This window comes from Gymnodraco acuticeps, unplaced genomic scaffold (assembly GCF_902827175.1).
Source record: "Gymnodraco acuticeps unplaced genomic scaffold, fGymAcu1.1, whole genome shotgun sequence".
Taxonomy (NCBI): domain Eukaryota; kingdom Metazoa; phylum Chordata; class Actinopteri; order Perciformes; family Bathydraconidae; genus Gymnodraco; species Gymnodraco acuticeps.
Genome location: NW_022991216.1, coordinates 2,471,865 through 2,492,857, shown reverse-complemented (window position 1 = coordinate 2,492,857; position 20,993 = coordinate 2,471,865). Strand labels below are relative to the sequence as shown.

Genomic DNA, 20,993 nt, shown 5'->3' with positions numbered 1-20,993 from the left:
GGGAGAAGAGAGATGTGAGCATGGCGACCAGACCGGGAGAGTGTGCGCTGGTGACATGGAGGTAAGTCAGAAAGGAGCTATATTTGATGGTTAAGACAGAATAATGACAACATAGCAGTCTAATGTTAAGGTAATTTAAGATGAGATCATTCCTCATATGTATTTCAGATACATCACCATCAAGCAGGGAGAGTGAGTTTGACAATGAGAGAGAGAGCAGCAGGCAGGCGAACATGAAGGCACAGGAAAGGAAGGGGAGGAGCTTGGACTTTGCCCAAATCATCCAAATGTGAAAGTCATACCCAGTCAAACCCTATCAAATAGAATACTTCTACTTTCAGGAGAAGTGGTTTGAAGATCATACATGGCTCCATTACAGCCCCTCTGTAAAGGGGTCCTCTGTTTCTATTGTGCTAAAATACTTTGCAGCACAAAGTCTAAGCTTGCGTTCAAAAGCAGATTCAGCGTTTGTCAAGACTGGTTTTAACCAATTGGAAGAAGGCACTGTGAGAAATTTAGTGTGCATAAACACAGCCAGTGTCACAAATTAGCTGTGATGACTAGTATTCAGGAGCCAGAGCCTGTTAATGTGTAACTTTCACGTAAGCTTGAAAGACGGCAGCAACAAGCAAGAAGAAATCTGATGAAGATTGTTGAGTGTGTGAGGTACTTGGCGCGGCAAGGCCTGGCTTTTCGAGGTGATCAGAAGGAGAGTGGGAACAAGGAAAGCTAAACTAGATAAAATAGGGCGATGTAATACAATGCACAATTAGACATTATGGTAAAACATTTTAACCAGTTAAGCCCCAAGCCTGTGTTTCAGGTCTCAGGTTTGAACATGACATTCCCAGAACAATTGACTATATCTTCACTTCTAAAAATGGTTAAATGAATAATCTTTTTTCTCAAAGTAATGATAAACCTGTGAGTTGGATGTAGAAAAAGTCAGAATCAATATAGATGTTTTTTAAAGTAAATTCAGATTGAACATAGTAAAAAAATGTAAATGATAGTGTCCGTTGCAAAAAATAAACCATTACTTATTGTGAAAACCCACCCTGAATGATGGGATAGTAGACTAAAAGCTTTAGGAATCCAAACTATAACATATAATAAGTACCCTGTATCAAGATTGATGCAAATTTCCAAGGCACACCTTTAATGATCATTATAGTTATACAAAATAAGAGAATAACAGAATAACAGGTATGAAATCATTCCAACTCATACTACAGTTTAAAAAGGGAGTGATTTGTAAAATATGCATAAAGAAAAAGTAAATCTGTTCAGTTCTGTTTCACATAGGTGTTGTTGAGATGTATCCATAGATTTAGTCCCTAATGTTGCTCTCAAAGTGCACCAGATTGATGCTTTTAACTTCACCATTTAAAAACAAATCTTCCCGGGGGAGCATGCCCCCGGACCCCCCTAGAGGAGGTTAGGTCCCCCGCCCGCCCACACCCCCCGTCAAATTGTCCCACCCACATTGAGGATGCTTCCTACACCCATGCCTGAGACACAGTTTCGTGACTAGTGTTGTGTTTTGCCCCCACGGGCAGGGGCATGGGGTTTAACAGGTTTTAAAGTATCCAATGTGTTAGTGATTTTTTATGTATTTTCCTTTAGAATGGCAGGAAATTAGTATTCAAATTTGTATTGAATTTTTGGTCCCCCCCAATGTTGACTCCATAAATACGGCCCTGATCTAAATACATTTAAAGCTGCAATTTAATTTGTGGTTTGCCACTGTTACAGGAATAAGGTGACATTTTAACCAGGCTATCTCGCTCAATAAAGTCTGAAGAGGTTTATGTTTGTGTATTAAGGATCCCCATTAGCTTTTGCTCTCGACAAAAGCTACTCTTCCTGGGGTCCGACACTTAAAACAATACAACAATAATACAGCAACATTTAGGACATAAGTCCTGACATCATTAACAACATTAAAAACATCACCAATATCATCAACAACATGCGATCAAATTAAATTAGGGTTCACAGCTCACAAGGGTACATGGTCATTAGTAGATGGCCCTTCAATCTCTTCTTGAAAGAGGCTCTGGACTCTGTGTCAGTAAGGTAGTTTGGCAATGAGTTCCATTCCTTTATAGCTCTATAAGACACAGAAGATTTCAGAAGATGTGTGCTGGGTTTAGGTGCCAGTCGATGGCCTGATGTAGCTTGTCTAGTCTTATGGTCGTGCTCGTCTCTTGTGTAAACTATTTGATCATAAAAATACAGTGTTTTTTTGCTAAATTGGACATTTTTTTGAAAAATGATAACACGAGATTGCAGACGTTTCTCAACTGGAAGCCATGATAGGCTTCTATGCATAACTCCAATATGAGTGCGCTTCGAACAGTAGAGAGCTAGTCTGGCAGCCTTGTTTTGCTATTTGTAATTTCTGTATATGTGTTTTTGCTGCTGATGACCATATGACCGGACAGTACTCTAGATGTGACAAAACCAGAGACTGAATGACTTGTTTCAAAGTGGTTGGTGTTACATACTTTGTACATTTTCTCACCACAGCTATGCTCCTTCCCATTTTAGTTACGATACTGTCAATTTGCTTTGTCCACCGTAAACCAGAATCAAGAACAATGCCAAGCAACTTAGTCTCGTTTACCTGTTCCACTGGCTGACCAGTGTCAGGCTTCATTGAGGATTGCTGCTTAACATATGTCTGGATCCGAACACCATTGCTTTTGTTTTTGCAATGTTGAGTACCAGTTTGTTATTGTTGACCCAGTCTGCTATGGCTTTAATCTCTATTTTAAGTAGATTGTTTAACTCACTGCATGTTGATGCTGTACTGTACATTGTGGAATCATCAGCATACATTATTACACTGGATTTATTTAATATATAAGGAAGGTCATTTGTGAATATAGAATACAACAAAGGCCCAAGCGAACTCCTCTGTGGGACCCCACACTGCAACACCTACTTTCAGAAAAGCTCCCATTGAAAAACACTCGCTGCCTTCTCCTAGTCAGGTAGCTCTCCATCCAACACATAGCAACAGAATCAAAGCCATAGCATTTGAGTTTGTTCAGCAGCAGACTGTGATCGATTACATTGAAAGCTGCGCTAAAGTCTAACATCACAGCTCCTACAAGCCTCCTATCATTCATGCTCTTTAACCAGTCGTCGGTCATTTGTGCAAGTGCTGTACTTGTAGAGTGACCATCTCTATAGGCATGTTGGTAGTTCGTTGTCAGATTGTTACTTGAAAAGTGGTATTGAATTTGGGTGTATAGTATTTTTTCTATTAATTTACTTAACACTGGGAGGAGACTTACAGTATAGGTTGACTATTGGAACCAGCAAAGGTTTTTCTTTTATCCTTGGGTAATGGGATGACCTTGGCTTCCTTCCAGATCTCGGGGCACACGCCTTGCTCTAAACTTTTATTAAAATGTGACTCAATGTCTTGGATATGTATTTGGCCGTCATTTTGAGCAGTTTACCATCCAAGTTGTCAATCCCAGGAGATTTATCATCGGATAGATGTAAAAGCATATTTTCAACATATTCTTCTGTAACATTGTGGAATTCAAATATGCACTGCTTTTCCCTCATGATACAATCTTTAATGATGTGATGTGACACTGTGTCCTTGACTGCACCCATGGCATTCCTCAGCTTGTCTACTTTATTTGTAAAATAATCATTAAAATGATTTGCAATATCTGCTGGCTTGGTAATGAATTTACCCTCGGTTTCTATAAAAGAAGGATGCATGTTTGAGTTCCTCCCCATTATGTTATTCAATATTTTCCATCATTTCTTTCCATCATTCGTAGAATCACTGATTTCCTGTATGTAGTATTCCCTCTTTCTACATTTAGTCAATGTGGTTACCGCATTTCTTAGTTTACAGTAATGTTGTTAGTCACATAGAGAACCTGTTCTGTCTGCAGTTTTTTTAGCATCATCTCGTTGGACCATTAAACTTCTCATCTCGTCATTCAACCAAGGTGCACACTTTGACCGGGCAGACCATTTTCTCATAGGAACATGCTGATCGGCAATCCCCATGAAAGACTTCATAAATACTCCCAGTGCTTTTTCTGGGTTTTCCTCATGGCAAACATCAAACCATTGCACATTCTTTCCCTCCTCTACAAATTGTTCCTGATTAAACCCCTTATAAGAACTTCTATAATTTATCTTGGAGCCAGCCTTAGGTATTTTGGTCTTGCGTACTATAGCAATTAGATTATGATCACTAAAGCCAACTGTGAGTGACAACACTTTAGTGCAGTGCTCTGGCCTGTTAGTATAGATGTGGTCAATGCAGGTAGTTGTAATAGCCCCATGTTTATTTGTAGCCCTTCCGGTTGGTGATGTTATTACCTGAGTCATATTACACATTTTGGCAGCTAATGCAATCTTGTTCCACATGGGGCATTTCTCATTGAAGGCATTGATATTCAGGTCTCCCATGAAATATATTTCGCTATTACACTCAGCTGTATTATCTACCATTTCACAAATACCATCTAGATAGTTTGAATTGGCACTCGGTGGCCTATAACAGCATCCAATTAATATGGGTTTTAAATTTGGCAATTGTATTTGTAACCATAAAGCTTCTATTTCATTTTTCATTAGGTCGTATCGTACTTTAGCTGGAATATGATTTTGTACATAGATCAAAACTCCGCCACCATTCTTATCTCTATCCTTTCTGAACAGATTGTAACCATGCATTGCAACCTCTGAATCATCAACAGATGAGTCCAGGTGTGATTCTGAGATAGCCAGTATGTGTATACTATTTGATTCTACCAAATGGCAGAGTTCATGCACCTTATTCCTCAAACTACACACATTCAAGTGAGCAAGTAACATTCCCTTCTTTGGCAGATTAACAGAATGTGACATTATTGTCATGTGTTCATAATTAGTTCATATCAGATATACCTTAAAAGTCCAGTGATACAATTAGGTTCAGCTTGTCATGCCTCAGGAAGGCAATCTCCAAGAGGTAAATATCCGTGGTCTGAAATTCTAATACCACAGGTATAGGAATGTCCCAGCAGGGGGTAAAGAGTCTTAATGGAATTATAAGACATTACAAGAACAAGTATTTTTGGATTACTGCCTGCCTTCTTTATTCCCAATCCCCCAAAGAGGTAGAGATTGGATTTAAACCCCCGTGAGAGTTCAGCCTTGCATGAAAAACTGCATTAAAGACCAAACGTTCCTTGAGGGGGCAATAGGATCACATACTTGAATGTATTTAGTAGGTAAGCTTGTTGGATGCCATGCAGTAAAGAGAGTGTGTAAATGGAAATGCAAATGAAAATAAGTGAGGAAAAGTAAGAGTGGAGTGAGGCTTGCAAAAGACGATAAAGTCGCAGGTAAACATTCAACGGTGGGTTTCTTCTTCTTATGATGGGTGGGTTTCAAATCCTCCTGCTGCTCTCATCACTCCAAAATAAAAAGGTTCATTGGTGTTTGGAGGACTCTATACTTGCAGGGGATGCTGGGAGCATTGCCCGAGGGACGCCCGCGGATAATTACAAACCATTCAACCAACACGGCAAGGCGGCGCACAGAGACATCCTGACGGCGAGCCAAGAGGCAAACAGAACTCTAACGAGACAGTGACGACAAATCACGGGGTAGGCAACGTGAGTCATACAACATCAGCTACTGGATTGGAAACATGGATCGAAGTTTCAAAAGCAACAAAGGAAGAACTGACTCACTGAAGACGATGGAAGCCGAGAAGAAGAAGACAACCGCAGAGCTCAGAATATGGTCCGTTCTATAAATGCTGCGTTACATATCGAGAAAATACCCATGCTTAGTATAGCTTGGAGACAGTAATGAAACCATGAAAAAAGAGGGCATGCCGATCATAAAGTGTTTGAAACAACCACCATATTTCCACGCTCATAATCATTACAATCACTTTTGTGATCATCATCAAGCACCACCACCGCTTATGGAATTCCATTTCCCAGATTTACGTCTAATACCCTCATTAGTAAATGTCACCTCTACGACTGAGCAACCAGACTCAGTCAGTGTACTCACTCGACCCTCAAGAGTGTGTGTTTGCGTATGTGTGAGTATGTGTTTGCGTTTGATGAAATAGCTTTGCCCCACAGGGTTGATATTCTCACTGAAAGAGGAGAGGGCAGAGCGAAGAGCTCTGCAAAGAATCTCATGTAGCAGTAACCTCAATCATGTCCCACACCTATGGCTAACCTCGGGCTAAGTTAGAGAATTAACAGAGCGGCCAGAGAGAGATGCAACACTGCCTTTGACTTTGCACTTCAGAGGTGCGAGTGCTTTGCCCCTCCTCTGGAGAATCTTGAGAAAGACCATCATTATACATTAATAACAGCAGAGAGTTCTCCCTAGGCCCGCTCTGCCTCTGTTTGTGACCCTTATTGATTTTTCACTGAATTCTTTTGATGAGAGTATAGGGACTGACACTTTGATTATGTTTGCCGTTATTTGGTGTGTGTTTGGATGTGCACTTGTATGTTTGTGCTGTGCCAATGTACAATGAATTCACTTGCGTATAAACTGAAACTTCTTACTAGATTTAAGCTGCTGTCGGTTTCCAGACAATATTATCCCATAACCAACTCAATGGCATTCTGTGTTTGCACGTATTCTTTCCTTTTACTTTCTTCCTTCAGACACATTTTTCTTCCTTTTCTTCCTGTCTTCCTTTTGCAACTCGTTGTTTTGCAAATTATAGGCTTGACATTTTGGGAAGGGCAGTTCACCCTGTTGGTTCTTCACAGTTGTGTGCATTTGTCCTGCTGCCACTCCAAGCGTGAACATTCAGAAAAAAACCACAGCCAAAGGGGAGACAAATCTCATACAAGATTGAATAAAAAAGGCAAGGCTTGGCAACGCATAAGAAATACAATGCACACACATGCTTGTTTGGATATCAGGACACATATGGAGGCAAAGCCAATGAATGGCTGTATTGTTTGGGCTAATTGTAGAGATAAACAGTGACATTCAAATATGGGGCCAGAACTGAACACACACACACACACACACACACACACACACACACACACACACACACACACACACACACACACACACACACACACACACACACACACACACACACATCTTCAGACAACGACATGTTGGTGTGACGGTTTTACCAACAATGGTTTTCCCTGCTGTATATTTGGCAGGCCTATCTTCCCTTTGATATTAAAGTCATGGCTCGTTCATTCTGAAGGAAATCGCTATATTATTATAAAATGCGTCAAATGCCCGGAAGGTTAGACTAAATTCAATACCGCTCCCATTTGTCAGCAAATGTGCAATGTTTGCACATTTTCTCTTTTTTTCATCAAAAATGAACCACCACCTTGGCGCGTAAAGACATGTGGTGTTAACTGCCTTTTGTTCCAGTGAACACAAATCAATGTGTCGCTTTTTACATATGATCCATGACATAATCATTTTGACTTTTTTTGTATAGATTCCTACAAAGAAATTCATGTCGCCAACTCATATTCACAATAAATAAAAATCATGTCAATAGAAAATTGTTGATTCATGCAAACAATTGACCTTGTCAATAGAACTTCTCCTGATTGTGCTGTTTTAAAAGAAAAGTTCCCTACATCCACTCCATGCACAAACCATAGTGTTGTTGATGCACACACACATTCACTTTCAATCATACATTACACATTAACATACATGTGCACATACTGTATAACAAATACCTATGTTATTATTCGTGAACCTTACCACATGCAGACACAATTCATTATGCATTCCGAATATGATTATAAACACTCATACATAATTCATGTGAACAAATTGTATAAGCTGTATTTAATCAAACATTTGAGGCATTTCTTTCCTTTCTGACCCTTTGTGTGACTTTAAATTGGCTTCTTATTCTCTCAGTAAAGGAAATGTATTCCCTTAATCGACTAATGATGGCTTATTGAAGGAATGTGTGTCACTGACAATAATTCTCAGTTATTCTTGCAGCTATGCCCTTTGGAAAATGCATGCAAAAACGTTGATATCGTTTCAGCACTCTGGCTTTTCGAGATGGAGTTTGGAAATGGAAAATTCATCGCAGATCAGTGGCTTAAAGGCCCTGAAAACATATTTTATATAGCAGTTTGGTTTTTGAAGGATGCAGTCCTACATGAACACAGAACAGTTAAGCTTGTTTCACATTATAGTAAATCTCTCTATTTCTGGTTTTGCCTTTGCAACTCTCACTATTTTGAAACACGTGATATCACTTCCCTGGTCCAATCAGAATTAAGCTCCAACGTCTGTAATGCAAGTTTTTGTATTCAACATTTGTTTTCACATATTTTCAATGTTTTATGGTCTTAGTTTAACTTCCCTTAAGTAAAGGTAGAGTTGAGAGTTAACAGACAGGGTTACTCCCACTGCTGTCAACCAAATCTGATCAAACCAACGCTGTTATTACTGATGAAACACATTTTCTGAGTTAATAAAATGTGGTTAATTTGACTTAGATTGTTGCTTATGCACTATTACATATTATACTTAGCAGAGAAGTGCTTTAAACAATACTTTTAGCAGTATTATTACTACAGAGGTGCATGATTACATAACAATACATGTCATTTGTATTTAGTTTGTCGGGGGACATCTTACTTCTTCCTTCTCTCTGTCTATACCTGTGTACTCTCATGTTCCGATTAACCCAGCTTCCCCAAATCTCTTTCTTTTTGGTGTCTATATACGCCGGGATCCGGAGTCATGGATGATCCTGCGCTCCTCTGTCCTGGATCGCGAGCCCTGGATCTTGAGTCGTGGCTGTGGTCCTGGATGGATATCCTCGTGGATTCATCTTCCTATTATACACACATGCATTTCCAAACATTTGGACTACCTATGTTGCAAATGTATTATCTTTTCAATTTACACACGGCATCTATTGCACGTCTGTCCGTCCTGGGAGAGGGATCCCTCCTCTGTTGCTCTCCCTGAGGTTTCTTCCATGTTCCCTTTAAACTGTGGGTTTTCTTCGGAAGTGTTTCCTTGTACGATGTGAGGGTCTAAGGACAGAGGGTGTCGTATTGTCATACTGATATTTTGTACAAACTGTAAAGTCCACTGAGACAACTGTAACATTTGTGATATTGGGCTATATAAATAAACATTGATTGATTGATTGATTGATTGATTTATGAAACTTTTCTCCAAAGTGACCTACACTTAAATATCACACATAGAGGAGCAATATGAGTTTGACAAGGGCTCTTCAACATGTTGACTGCAGAGGGCAGGGATCACACCAATGGCCTTCTGAATAATAGACACCCTGTGCCCATAAGTGGGTTACACAGACACAATAGGCGCTTTCACACCAAGTACTTTGCCGTACTTAGTTCCCAGAACTTAGTTCATCGGAACTCTTTAGTTCCCGGAACTAAATACAGATCGCGTTCACACCGGAATACGTTCCTGGGGGAGGATTAGGCAAATGAAGCCGCTGACGTCACTTCTTCTTCTTCTGCTTTGGGCTTACTGGCAGGCCGCAAACAACTTCACGGCGAATACTGCCACCCGAAGTCCCCGGCCGGAAGTCCCCGGAGTTGGGGACTGGCTTCAGTAGGTGAGTCATTCTATAATTTAGGGTACATTTCACATCAACAAAACTGTAAAAAAAAAAGTGTTCTTTCTCAATAGAAGAATCAGTGGTTCAAGTTAGTATATTCCTCAGTGTAACATATCCACTAGTTGCAAAGCTTAAACTTTTTTTATTTATTTTTTTTATTTAAAGGGAAAGGATGTTTTCACTACTCAGTTTATCAACTATGTTACGGACAAACTTGATGTCATTACAATCATTTGATTAAGTCCTGCACTTCAAGTAAAATCCAATTTGAAAGGCTCTTGAGTCTATTCTACCATATATCCAAAGATTTTTAAAAGATTCAAAAATAATTGTATTAAAGTTTTGTTTTTTCATGTGATATGTTCAGCACTGTCATTAAGGATAGGGATATTTTCTATTATAAAACTACCATACAGGTCATTTTGATAGTTTTAAGAGATGTCACGTAAAACTCCAACCTGTGTAGATGTACATTATGCTATAAAGGATATCAGAAGCACTATTTTATATATTTTAAATTTGAAAAAATGAGGTGCAACATAGTTGACAATGAAAGTCACACATTTGACGCAAATAACATAGTTGACTGGACACATTATTAACCATCAGCACTATGTTTATTTCAAGGAAGAAGTGCAAAATTCAATTGAAACTTTCAATTAATTCAATTATGAAACACCAAATTCATACAAAATACATTACATTTGAAATGTACTAACAAGCAAAACAAAAAATCACACAGTGCAAATTAAACATTCCTTCTGATCAGTAACCGGTGAAGGGTTGGAACAAGTTCTTCTAATTCAGACATTCAGAATTCATTTATAATTCAATTCCTACAGAACAGTCTAAATAGTTTACATTTACATTGAGAAATTTGACGGTTTTATCGAAAGTGACTTGTAAGTCAGACAAAGATCAAACCCACAGTAGAGGAACAAATAAAGAACAGTTTTTAAAGTAATGGTTTTGTAATGGGTTCAAACCAGCACAGGGGTCCAAGTGAAGCCTTACCGAAAAACGAAATATTAAAGAATAGTACAGTAACATTAATATTCAACAGAACAGTACTATTCAATTGCAACATTCAGTTGGACCTTTTAGAAACTAGACCAGATGTCTTTGTCAATCTCCATGTGGCGTGAGGTCACTGACTTTGGAGGAGGAATCACTCTCAAAATGTCCTCAAAAGGGTACAAAAGCACATCCTCTCTCAGTGGCCAGAAGAACCGGTTGACTCCGGCAATGTGCATGCACTTTACCTGCACATGTGTGTCCATGACCTCCTGAATGACTCCTGGGTAAATGTCTTCATCATATTTAAGGGCACACCACTGGCCAATTGAATCAGGACCCCACAGCCTTTCATTCTCTTTGCTGTTGCCTTTAGGTGCTTGAGGCAGCGAAGGGGTCGTTTGCTGAACCTCAAAACTAAAAGTATGAGTGTCATCACAGCGATACTCATAACTTTGTCTGGCGGTGCAAGGGCAACTTACATCTCGATACAAGATCTCTCCTGGTGCCCCTGTGACCACCTGGTGGATACGCATAGTTGAGGGCACTGCTGGCAGATGACTTGGCATCTTGTTAATTGCTTCATCCACAAGATTCTCTCTGATGTAGAACACCCTAACTGTTCCGCTGTTGACCAAAGCACTGTAGAGATGTTCTGCTGAAGGGATGTCATGACCTTGGCTAACAAGCCTGTCAGCCGTTCGCTTCAGGAGGCCTCCCACTCCATCTGGAGCACCCTTCCCATGGCTTGCTTCAAAAAAGTTCCATGTCCCACTTTTGAAACCACGGTTCATCAGCTCTGTGCTAAAGAGGAAGAAGTTTCCCTTCTGTCTGTATTGCGTGCATGGACCGTCACTGAAGAAATGCACCACCTCGACAGAAGGATACGAGGCCTTCACTTCATCCAGGATGGGGGACAAATGTGCCCAAATGGCAGGTGGGCCTTTCTCCTTTGATGCCGAAATTGTGCCAAAGCACATGTGCTCTGCTGTCCCACCAACATGAAGAATTCCTGTGTGGAGCGTTGCTTGCTTCTGGTTTGGGGCAAAGTGCATTGCCTGGATTTCTGCTGCAAGCTTACATGAGTAGTTCTCTGAAAAATCCACATGAATCAAGCATTCTTGGTTGGTCATGCTTTTTCTTAATTCACGGTAGTGGGTGAACTGGCTTTTAATGTTATATGTATGCCGTTTGAAATGTCTCAATTGGCCTTGAAACATCTCCAGCAGATCCGCCAACACTATGTCCTTTTTCTTCTTCACAGTGATTTTCATGGGGACCTTGTCCTTTTTACCATCTTTGTTTTTCTTTTCTCTGATGACTGTTTCAGTTGACCACTGAGTGAGTTCGACATTTGCCTGAAGGTTAACTTCTGCTGCTATGGCAAACTCCTGTCCTTTGCAGTGGAGACACTCGTTGTACATGCAGTCCTTTGAATTTGGATTGCAGTTTATTGATGTCAGGTCTTCCATGTCCACGCTCCTATTTAACTTGAGAGTGTGAAGCTTTTCAGCCAGAAAGGAAAGATTCTCATGAACCTTGCAAAGACAGGTTTGTCTGCCTGCAAGTGTTGGGTTAACTACCCAGAAGGGGTACGACACAACAAGGAGTAAGAGAGATTGTAATTAGGATGTTCAGTGAGAAATCTCCTGTGGAGGTTTCTCAGGGTATCATTTATAAACCTCTTCTGTTTCTTTATCTTCCGCCTGGTGATTGTTTGTGCTTTGCCTGCTGTCAATCAGCTGCTTTCATCCCTCGTCAGGTAAGCAATGACGCTGTCTTGAATTCGGAAGCATATGCTTCGGTACTTTATATTGCCTTGAGCAGGATTCTTGTTCCTCTTTCTGGAGATGTGAAGTGCTGTACAAACTTCTTTTTGTAATCCATACTTTTTAAGGATCCTCCCAGTTAGAATTTGTGACATTGCCTGCCTGTGTGTTCTCCTTTTGGTGGTGGCAAAGGCGTCCTTGATGTTGGCCATGAGGGCATGATGAGCAAGCAATGATCCCCGCACTTCGCCAGAAACATGGACATTGTGTAGCAGTCGCCTTGTTTTTGATGCCGGGGACTCTGAGACCGCACAGCGTCTTTTGAGTCTTTTGCGTAGTTTGTCTGTTGTTTTTTTTGTTTCCCGAGCAAATGTTTCAGTTTTTGTATTTCTCTGTGCAATTTTGAGTGTTCTCTCCTGGCCTTTTTTCTTCCTGCTTTTTTCTGTCTGAAATTAACAAAATAAATTACGTTACAGATAATGTGCTGTGTATACAGCATATTAATGGAAACCTTCTACTTTGTTACACAATTTTCCTGTTGAAAACATAAACCTGTTTCTACCTTGTTTCCTGAGGTTGATGGACAACTTCAACTTGGCTGTCTGGACTGTCTGGTGGTGTAGCTAAGTTGTCAAGCCTGTGCTGTCTTTCTCTGCTTCTCTGCTGTGCCTTCCTCCAATAGGCCCTCTTGCTTATTTTATCTCTGTCACTCATCTCTGCCACTGTTTTCACCTTTCCTTCTGATCTGAACCTGTGCCATGCCTCTCTCTGCTTCTCTAAATATGCTGCCCTTCTTGCAGGATCAGCATCTCGACGAGCCCTGTATCTCCGCTGTTTCTCAGCTGCTGACATCTATTTTAAATAATTGGATAAAAAAGTGTGTTGTGACATATGTAGAATGATAATGCTGTGTAATGACGTCTACATGTCATACAAATTGTTAACTAGGTTACCTGTCAACTAAGTTACCCAGTAACTTAGTTGACAGGTAACCTAGTTGACAATTTCCCTATTTTGACCCATCATTTCAATGGTAGGCCTTGCCTGGATGACCACATGTCATTTTCTTGAACAGGTTAACATCACATTTGAACATATCATTGAATTAAAATCATTAAACAACTTTAAACCATAACAATGTACGTAACATTGTTGATGGTCAATTAATATACTCATTGACAATGTGCTATTATACATAGAATATTGTAAAAAATTAGAGGACACTCACCACAGTGTGTTCAAAATGTCAGCCAAAGAGGAACATGGCATCATGTGATGCTGGTGACATGGTATTGGGACAAACCATGTTTGAGTTAAAGGGGGGAGTTCTGTTTGTAACATAGTTCACAGAACTTTTGCGGACATTCATATATTAAGATATTTAAATTATTTAAAGGAGGAAATCAATAAAAAAAATATGATTAATCTTTAGTATTTAGACTTTTGAAATAAATGAATAATAGTTTTTATTTACTTTAATGGTTTTTATTCATTATTTTGAAACCAAGACACCCTCAACTGAAAAACGGACAGAGCAAAAACTGTCATCAAGAACATCATGACACATTTCAAGCTAAACTAAGTATAGAATGCACATAATGTTTGTGTGATATTATAACATGCTTTCCAATAATAGGCAAAATATGATATTTTTGAAGAAAATAGAAAGAATAATTATAATTATCATCAATTGACATCGATGGACATGGAATGTACCCTAAATTGTAGAATCACTCAGAAGCTGCTGGGACTCCCAGCAGCTTCTACTGAAGCCTTCCGAGTAAATCGCCAGAACGCCGACACCTCCTCATCTCCACCGCTCCCATGTTTTATTTTGTGTTGCCATAAGTTAGTCTCTCTGCGTTGGTGCGTGGGGCTAATGCTAATAATGATAATGCCATCAAATACAATGGCGGCTTCACAAAACTTTTCCGAGTTTTACGGGGCGTGGTTTGCAATTCGCCCAGCCAATCAGAAATTGGAACTTTTTTCTCCCCAGGAAAGTACCTGCTTTCTAGCAGGGACTTAAAAGGGGGGGGGGAAGTTCTAATGAACTAGTTCTCTTTTTGGTGTGAACGCAAAATCCCAGGAACTATCGGAACTAAAAGGTAAAAGTACGGGGAAAAGTACTCTGTGAAAGCGCCAAATGTTGATACGCTGATCCACAAGACAATTATTTAATTTTTTACACAATAAATAAAGTCTCAGAACACAAAAAAGGTTATGCAGTATTTCATAACATTTAACTTGCTATTTGTTCTAGATCCTGTCATCCGTGACAAAGTATTCCCCTTATTTACATACCCTCAATCCACTTGGGGATGTAAGACCTGCTGACAATGCACATTGTGCAGCAGTGACCCTATTTTGCATTTTCCTCTCCCCCTCCCTACTGGTGGGTACAGGTTTATCACAGGGATGAATAACCTTACACGTGCCTCAGTCCCCGCACCAATGATCAGACCTCTAATCATCTGTTCTTTAACTGAGCAAAAATATGACAACCCTGCTGGACCACATTATTGACATTAATGACTGTCTATAAGAGGATGGGGGGGGGGGGTGTCTTTGGTGCTGTGCTTCCTGTCAACACCGCTCACTGAAAACTGTCCATGAGGAAATTGATTTCTGAAGGAACGTGTTGATTAATTTATATCTGGAGTTCAAAGAGCTTTCATGTTAACCCAGCTGGGTTCTTCAAGTGCCCTGTGATAACCCTTTATAATAATTAGTGGTTAATACAGTGAGTGTTTCCTGTTTGGAAATCAGACCCAAGCCTCTTAATCAGCTCGGTGCATCTTCCTATACTTTCATTATTATTGCTCATTACTGTCATGTGTTCAGAGTGTTTCCTGTAGCCTATCTTGCATTGTCCAGTCACTTCATTTGCACTTTTTGCACATACAATATGCAATGATCTCCGGGATGACCTCAGAGAAACTGTGATACATCTTGGAAAGGTTTCTTGTGGTTTTCAGTTAATTTGTGTGCAATAAAATATAGAAAGGCTAAATGATAAATGCGTTTAAGATCTTATACTACTGCCTCTGCTTTAAACTAAGAAAGTAGCTCCATTTCCAAAAGCTGTCACTTAAGTCACTTACAAGTGTTTGGTGTTGTCACACTGTCATTCACACTTCGAGATTATCACTAAATCTTATCTGGTAAACACAATATGGGTAGAGACTCTTTGTAACGTGTTGCAAGCTTTAAGACATTTGCACACATTTCTCATCCTGCAGGAGGGTTTTGTCATCAACCTGCTCTCAGGGATTCTGTTACATTAACCCATTACACAGTCTGTAGTCTACATATGCACCATCAATGTGCTCCCGTTTGGGTTGCAGTAGAACAGGAAGGTCCACGGTGCTTTGGAAGCGGAGCAGCAGGCGGGGTGGCGCAGCAGCAGCTGAGGAGGCCGGCGCAGGGAGGGAACGCTGCCTTGGAGCGCGGCGTGCGCACCGCAGGGACGCACTGATTGACAGTCGGAGGCACTGAGCACGCCGTGCGGCACACTAGCGGAGCTCGCAAATCCTTCCCAGCCCTCACCCGCCTCGTCAAAGACAACTCTGTGTAACACCAGCCAGAGCAGCCTGGCGCAAATAAGGGAGGCTCTTTCTCTCCATCCCCTCGGACTCGGAGTCTTCTAAATAAAGCAGGAAAAGGAACGCAGCTGCTATCCCACCCCCGCGTTAACTGTTCTGGACCCTAACCTGGCGTTCTGAAGTCCCCTGGAAACGGGAGTGGATGGACTAAAAAGTCAGGTTGCACTTTGCAATCTGAGAAGATTTTCTCGGTTTCTTTTTTGGAGTAAAAGGACTGCGACTTTCTTTCGGAATCATTTTGGGGTTGATTTTTGTTTATTCTGAAATCCGGCATAATTCTGGCACGATCGTGAGTCATATTACAAACCCTGGAGCCCGTGAACACTGCTTTTCATTATTTTTAATTGGAATAATGGCCAGATAATCAGGAGACTCTCGGGAGGCATTTTTGGTGCGTAATTTGGTCGATGCGTGCAGGTGCTGAGCCGCAGAAGTAGCCTAGTTGTGCCTCCCTTGTTTTTTTCCACGTTTAATACCCAATTTGTCCATGGAGTAGTCTTAATCACAGGTAAAGACTTGAAAGGAGCGGGTTTATTCTGTTTCGCCGGGAACAAACAGGCGGCTCTGATGCGCAGATTCTCCGTAGTACGTGGTAAATGACCAATGGGGAATCATGAACAGCTCTTCAGAACTCGAAGATGGGACTCGGCATAAAAACCAGGTACGTTCACACTACCTACAGTTGCGCTATGGGTTTATGAGGAGTGGTGCATCTGTGTTGGCGCAGTGTTACCACGCCGAGTTTGATAATGTGGCTCTCGGGTGAATCTCTGCACTGTAGAAACTGAATCTGCCCAGGAGCTTTCCTCCACTCCCCGGGCACTGGTACTTGTGTTCTTGTCATAATGTCTAAACAAACCCGCAGATCACACTGTCCCTCTGGCTATACTTGTGTTTAGCGGACACGATGTGTTACTTATGCTATACGTTGGAGACGAACTGACGAGGAGATTAATGCAAGTGTGCAAAGGATGATAGTTGTTTTCGCATATTTACTAAATATTCCCCTCCCATGCACGCCTGTTCTGTTCTGTGTTTGAATGTCTCCAAATCATATTTGTGTAGTTTTTAGTGCTGAAACACACAGGCATCCCTTCAATTGCTATTACCACTCCAGATCTCTTCAGGCTTTAGTCTCCTGCTCGGATGGACTGAGACAGGAGTGGACGTGTGTTGTGTTTCAGCCAGGTGAGCTCACTTTGGGGAATAGTCAATGTTTCACAAGGTCAGTGGAGGGCTATTGACAGCCCATGAGGGAGAGAGGGCTCCTCTGGAACACGGAATCAGATTTATGGGCAGTGAGAGAGCCTGGCGCCTTTTTGGAAACACATGATTCACCCCTCCTATCCTCTTACTTGATGGGGATGGATTTAGGTATTATGCGACATTACTGAAAAATGAAAGGCGCTGTGAAAACTTCCTCAGAGCTATTGCAAAATATTTGAGGAAAAGTAAATGTCATTAGACATGTTTGGCTCACAAACCTTGCACTTTTTTGTCCGAATGAATTGACCTATTAAGGAAAAAAAAGGTATCAGCAGAATGTATGAATTGTCATATGCTTCCCACCCTCTTTTCACTTAGCTCAATCCATCATTCATTTAATTACTCTTGGACTTCAAACTAATCGAATATCAATATGCACGTCATTCAGAAGAACTGGCATGAGAGATGCTTGTGGGAGGGTCTTGTACTGTTCAAAGCTTGACAGGTGTCAGCCAGTATGGCTTCATGTCAAATGCTTGAGTGGATATACCTCAGTCATTAACATGGTGGCACTCTGAACTGGACCTGTGTTTAAGTCCTCTTTAGCTATTAGTGTCTACAAGGCTGTAGTTTAGTTTATATATATTATAGTTGGCTGATGTACACTACTTCAGAGGTGGAGCTGATCAATAGAGGATTCTCCAACCTTCTGTCTGCTGTATAATCCTCTTCTATATCCACTTAGAGGTCATACAAATAGCAAATACTGTTAAGAGCTTTCATTAGATGATTGTCTATCCTCTCCCACTAGAATTTCTTTCTAAGATCAGCAAACTAGCAGAGGAAAAAATATCTCCTAAAGATACCCGATGTGACTTATTCATTTCTGTGTTCTTGAAGAAAAAAAGCCAGAATGACTAAATGAAGCTTTAAAATGCTGAATGGTAAGCCTCGAGGATGAAAATGCAAAGCATGTCCCACAACCCCAACATTCGCTCCGGATCAGACAGCATGGGGGGGGGGGGGGGAGGGGAAACGGGCTGGCTAATGCTGCTATCTGTCCCTCTCCTCCCTACATCTATCTTTCTCCTTCCCCTGCACTTGTTATTTTGCTATCACACACACATAAATACTCGTTCCCGCTCAGTGTGTCAGCTTGTCTCTCTCTGTAATCTTGAGTAGTAACACCAAACCTTTATCTCCGGCCTTGGTGCTATTGACACAGTCATTTCAGACCCAGCGGGGAGGGGCTCGGGCACTTGAGAGCTCTTGCTGTCTCGGTTTGTTTTGATATTACAAAACATGGCCCAGTATTTGTCTGGTGACTCTGCATATTTGATTTTCTGCTGTGTGCTGTCACTCATGGCCTTTTTTTTCAGACGGAGGCCAGTTAGAGAAAATCAGAGATTCAAGTGCAGCTTAAAATCAACCTTGAATTGTAATTCACTGGATAGACGCAGCAGAGAGCGAGGCTGCCTGGTCAGATCTGCTCTTAACTTGTGTAAATAGAAATGAGACATTTGAAAGAAACACAATGGCCCCCATGTATTACAGTTTGAGAGAAGGTAACATCCATACAGAGTTTTTCTATGGAAATAAAGCTGAGATAACTCACAGTGATGCATGCCAATATCAAGAGAGGAAAACATCTTCTCATTAAGTTCTCATTGATTTGATACACTTCTCTTTCTCTGAGATTGTTCTGGATTTATTTGTTTGCTATAGAATAAACACAAACAACAAAGGATAACATGTTGTGCTTTAAAAACACCAATATTGATTTTTGTTTTGGCCATATACAATCAATGCAATTTTTTTTGTCTCATCTGATATGTGCACACACACACATACACCCATGCACATGCCTACATATTCACTTACTCACACAAACACTTACACACATACACACAGAACATTTCACTACTATACGGTCCATTTCTTTCCACACATTGCCCATGTACACACACACATGCACATGCACACATACAAAGAAACACACACACACACACACACACACATGCACATGCACACATACAAATAAACACACACACATGCACATGCACACATACAAAGAAACACACACACATGCACATGCACGCATACAAAGAAACACACATGCACATGCACATATACAAAGACACACGCACACACACACACACACACACACACACACACACACACACACACACACACACACACACACACACACACACACACACACACACACACACACACACACACACACACACACACACACACACACACACACACAGAAGTCATTGAGACCCAATTGGGTTGCCCACTGGTATTGATTGGAGGCAATCAATACCACTCTGAGAACTTGAAACTTTCCAAAGCACTGAGAGGACTGTTTGTAGATTGGAGCAGCTGCTGTGCCTCTTGAGCTTGCACATTACGATGCATAAACAAACAAATTGAACTAAAAATATATTTATTTTACAGATATTGTTGGGGATTTTTATCACCCAAGCAGCCGTTTTAATCCATGAACAACATAAACAGATTAAAGACACAAAACCATCAATAAGTTATTAAATCACTAACTATAGTGAGGATCTTTATCTCCAACACATTTGACACAAAGCTGTAACAAGGCATGCAGGCTGACCCATATTCCCATTTAGCCTTGGATTATCTCTTATGAATTAAACAGGATGGTAAAATCCTCACTAGACGATAACAAAGATTTCATGATATTATCGCAATATCTAAAGAAAAGTAGACTAAAAATGAGCTATCAGTCAAATTAATTTATAACTTTGTTTATTGTGCAAAAAATGTATATTGTTGAAAATAATCGCACTGAATTACGGCCCGTCTACACTACAGGCATCAAAAAATCTTGAAGCTGGGTGTGTCTGAAGCTTGGCGATTTTTTGCGAGCAACGCGACCAACAACCAATCACATGAATCTCCCGCCCCCGACATACAAAGCAATAGCAATGTTAAAACGAAGTAAACTGGATATAAAATCCCCAAACAGGCGAAAACCTACCAGTTTCACCCACTGTCTCTGCCACCTCCCTCCATGCCTGGTTCCTCCGGTTTGTATCCCGGTAAATAGTTCTGGTCGGAAAGAACCGGGTGATTTGCTACCGTAATTTCTCGTTGGAATATGAGGGAATGAACTGCGGTCTGGCTCTCCCAGCTTGCACGCGGTTTGATTGGCTAGCGCTTGTACTGGCGGGAATTGCAAAAACGGGATTTGATTGGCTGACGCCAGCTTCGAGCAAGCATCGAGCCTCAAAAGTTGAACATTGTTCAACTTTTGACGCCGATAGACGCTCGCAACGCTTGCAACGCCTTGCCATGCTACCCACAATGCAGTTCGGCGAAGTTTGAAAATATCCTACGTCACCCCATTCAAATGAATGGGCGAAGCGTTGAAAGCATTTTTTGACGCCTGTAGTGTAGACGGGCCGTTATGCAGTTGTTTGATCTCGAAGATGTTGCCTTATTTAAAGCAGTCAGAGAAGTTAACTTGCATTTCTATAGACAAAAATATCAATACGTTATCAAATCACCAACTATCGTGAGGATGTTTATGTTTCTCCCACACATTCGACACAAAGCTGTAAAAAGGACGATGGTTAGTCTGACAACACACACACACACACACACACACACACACACACACACACACACTGCAGACCCACATCTATCAAACACACACTCGGCAGCGACCCAGCTCTGAAATGATATCAGGCTTGCATGACAGCCATGGCTCACACACACGGGCCTCTGCCAGGATTTATC

The 20,993-nt window shown here is 40.9% G+C and overlaps 1 protein-coding gene across 2 annotated transcripts in view; it reads left to right on the top strand.

Annotated features, from left to right (window-relative positions):
- The first annotated feature begins 15,730 nt into the window (after positions 1 to 15,730).
- Positions 15,731 to 20,993, top strand: part of fibcd1 (fibrinogen C domain containing 1) — a 181,184-nt gene continuing 175,921 nt past the window's right edge. Inside the window, exon 1 of one of the 2 annotated variants that reach the window (XM_034238943.1) lies at positions 15,731 to 16,671. In XM_034238943.1, the coding sequence (XP_034094834.1) occupies positions 16,624 to 16,671 (48 nt within the window). In that variant the 5' untranslated portion in view covers positions 15,731 to 16,623. The remainder of the gene's footprint in view (positions 16,672 to 20,993) is intronic. The other variant, XM_034238944.1, reaches the window with a different exon arrangement.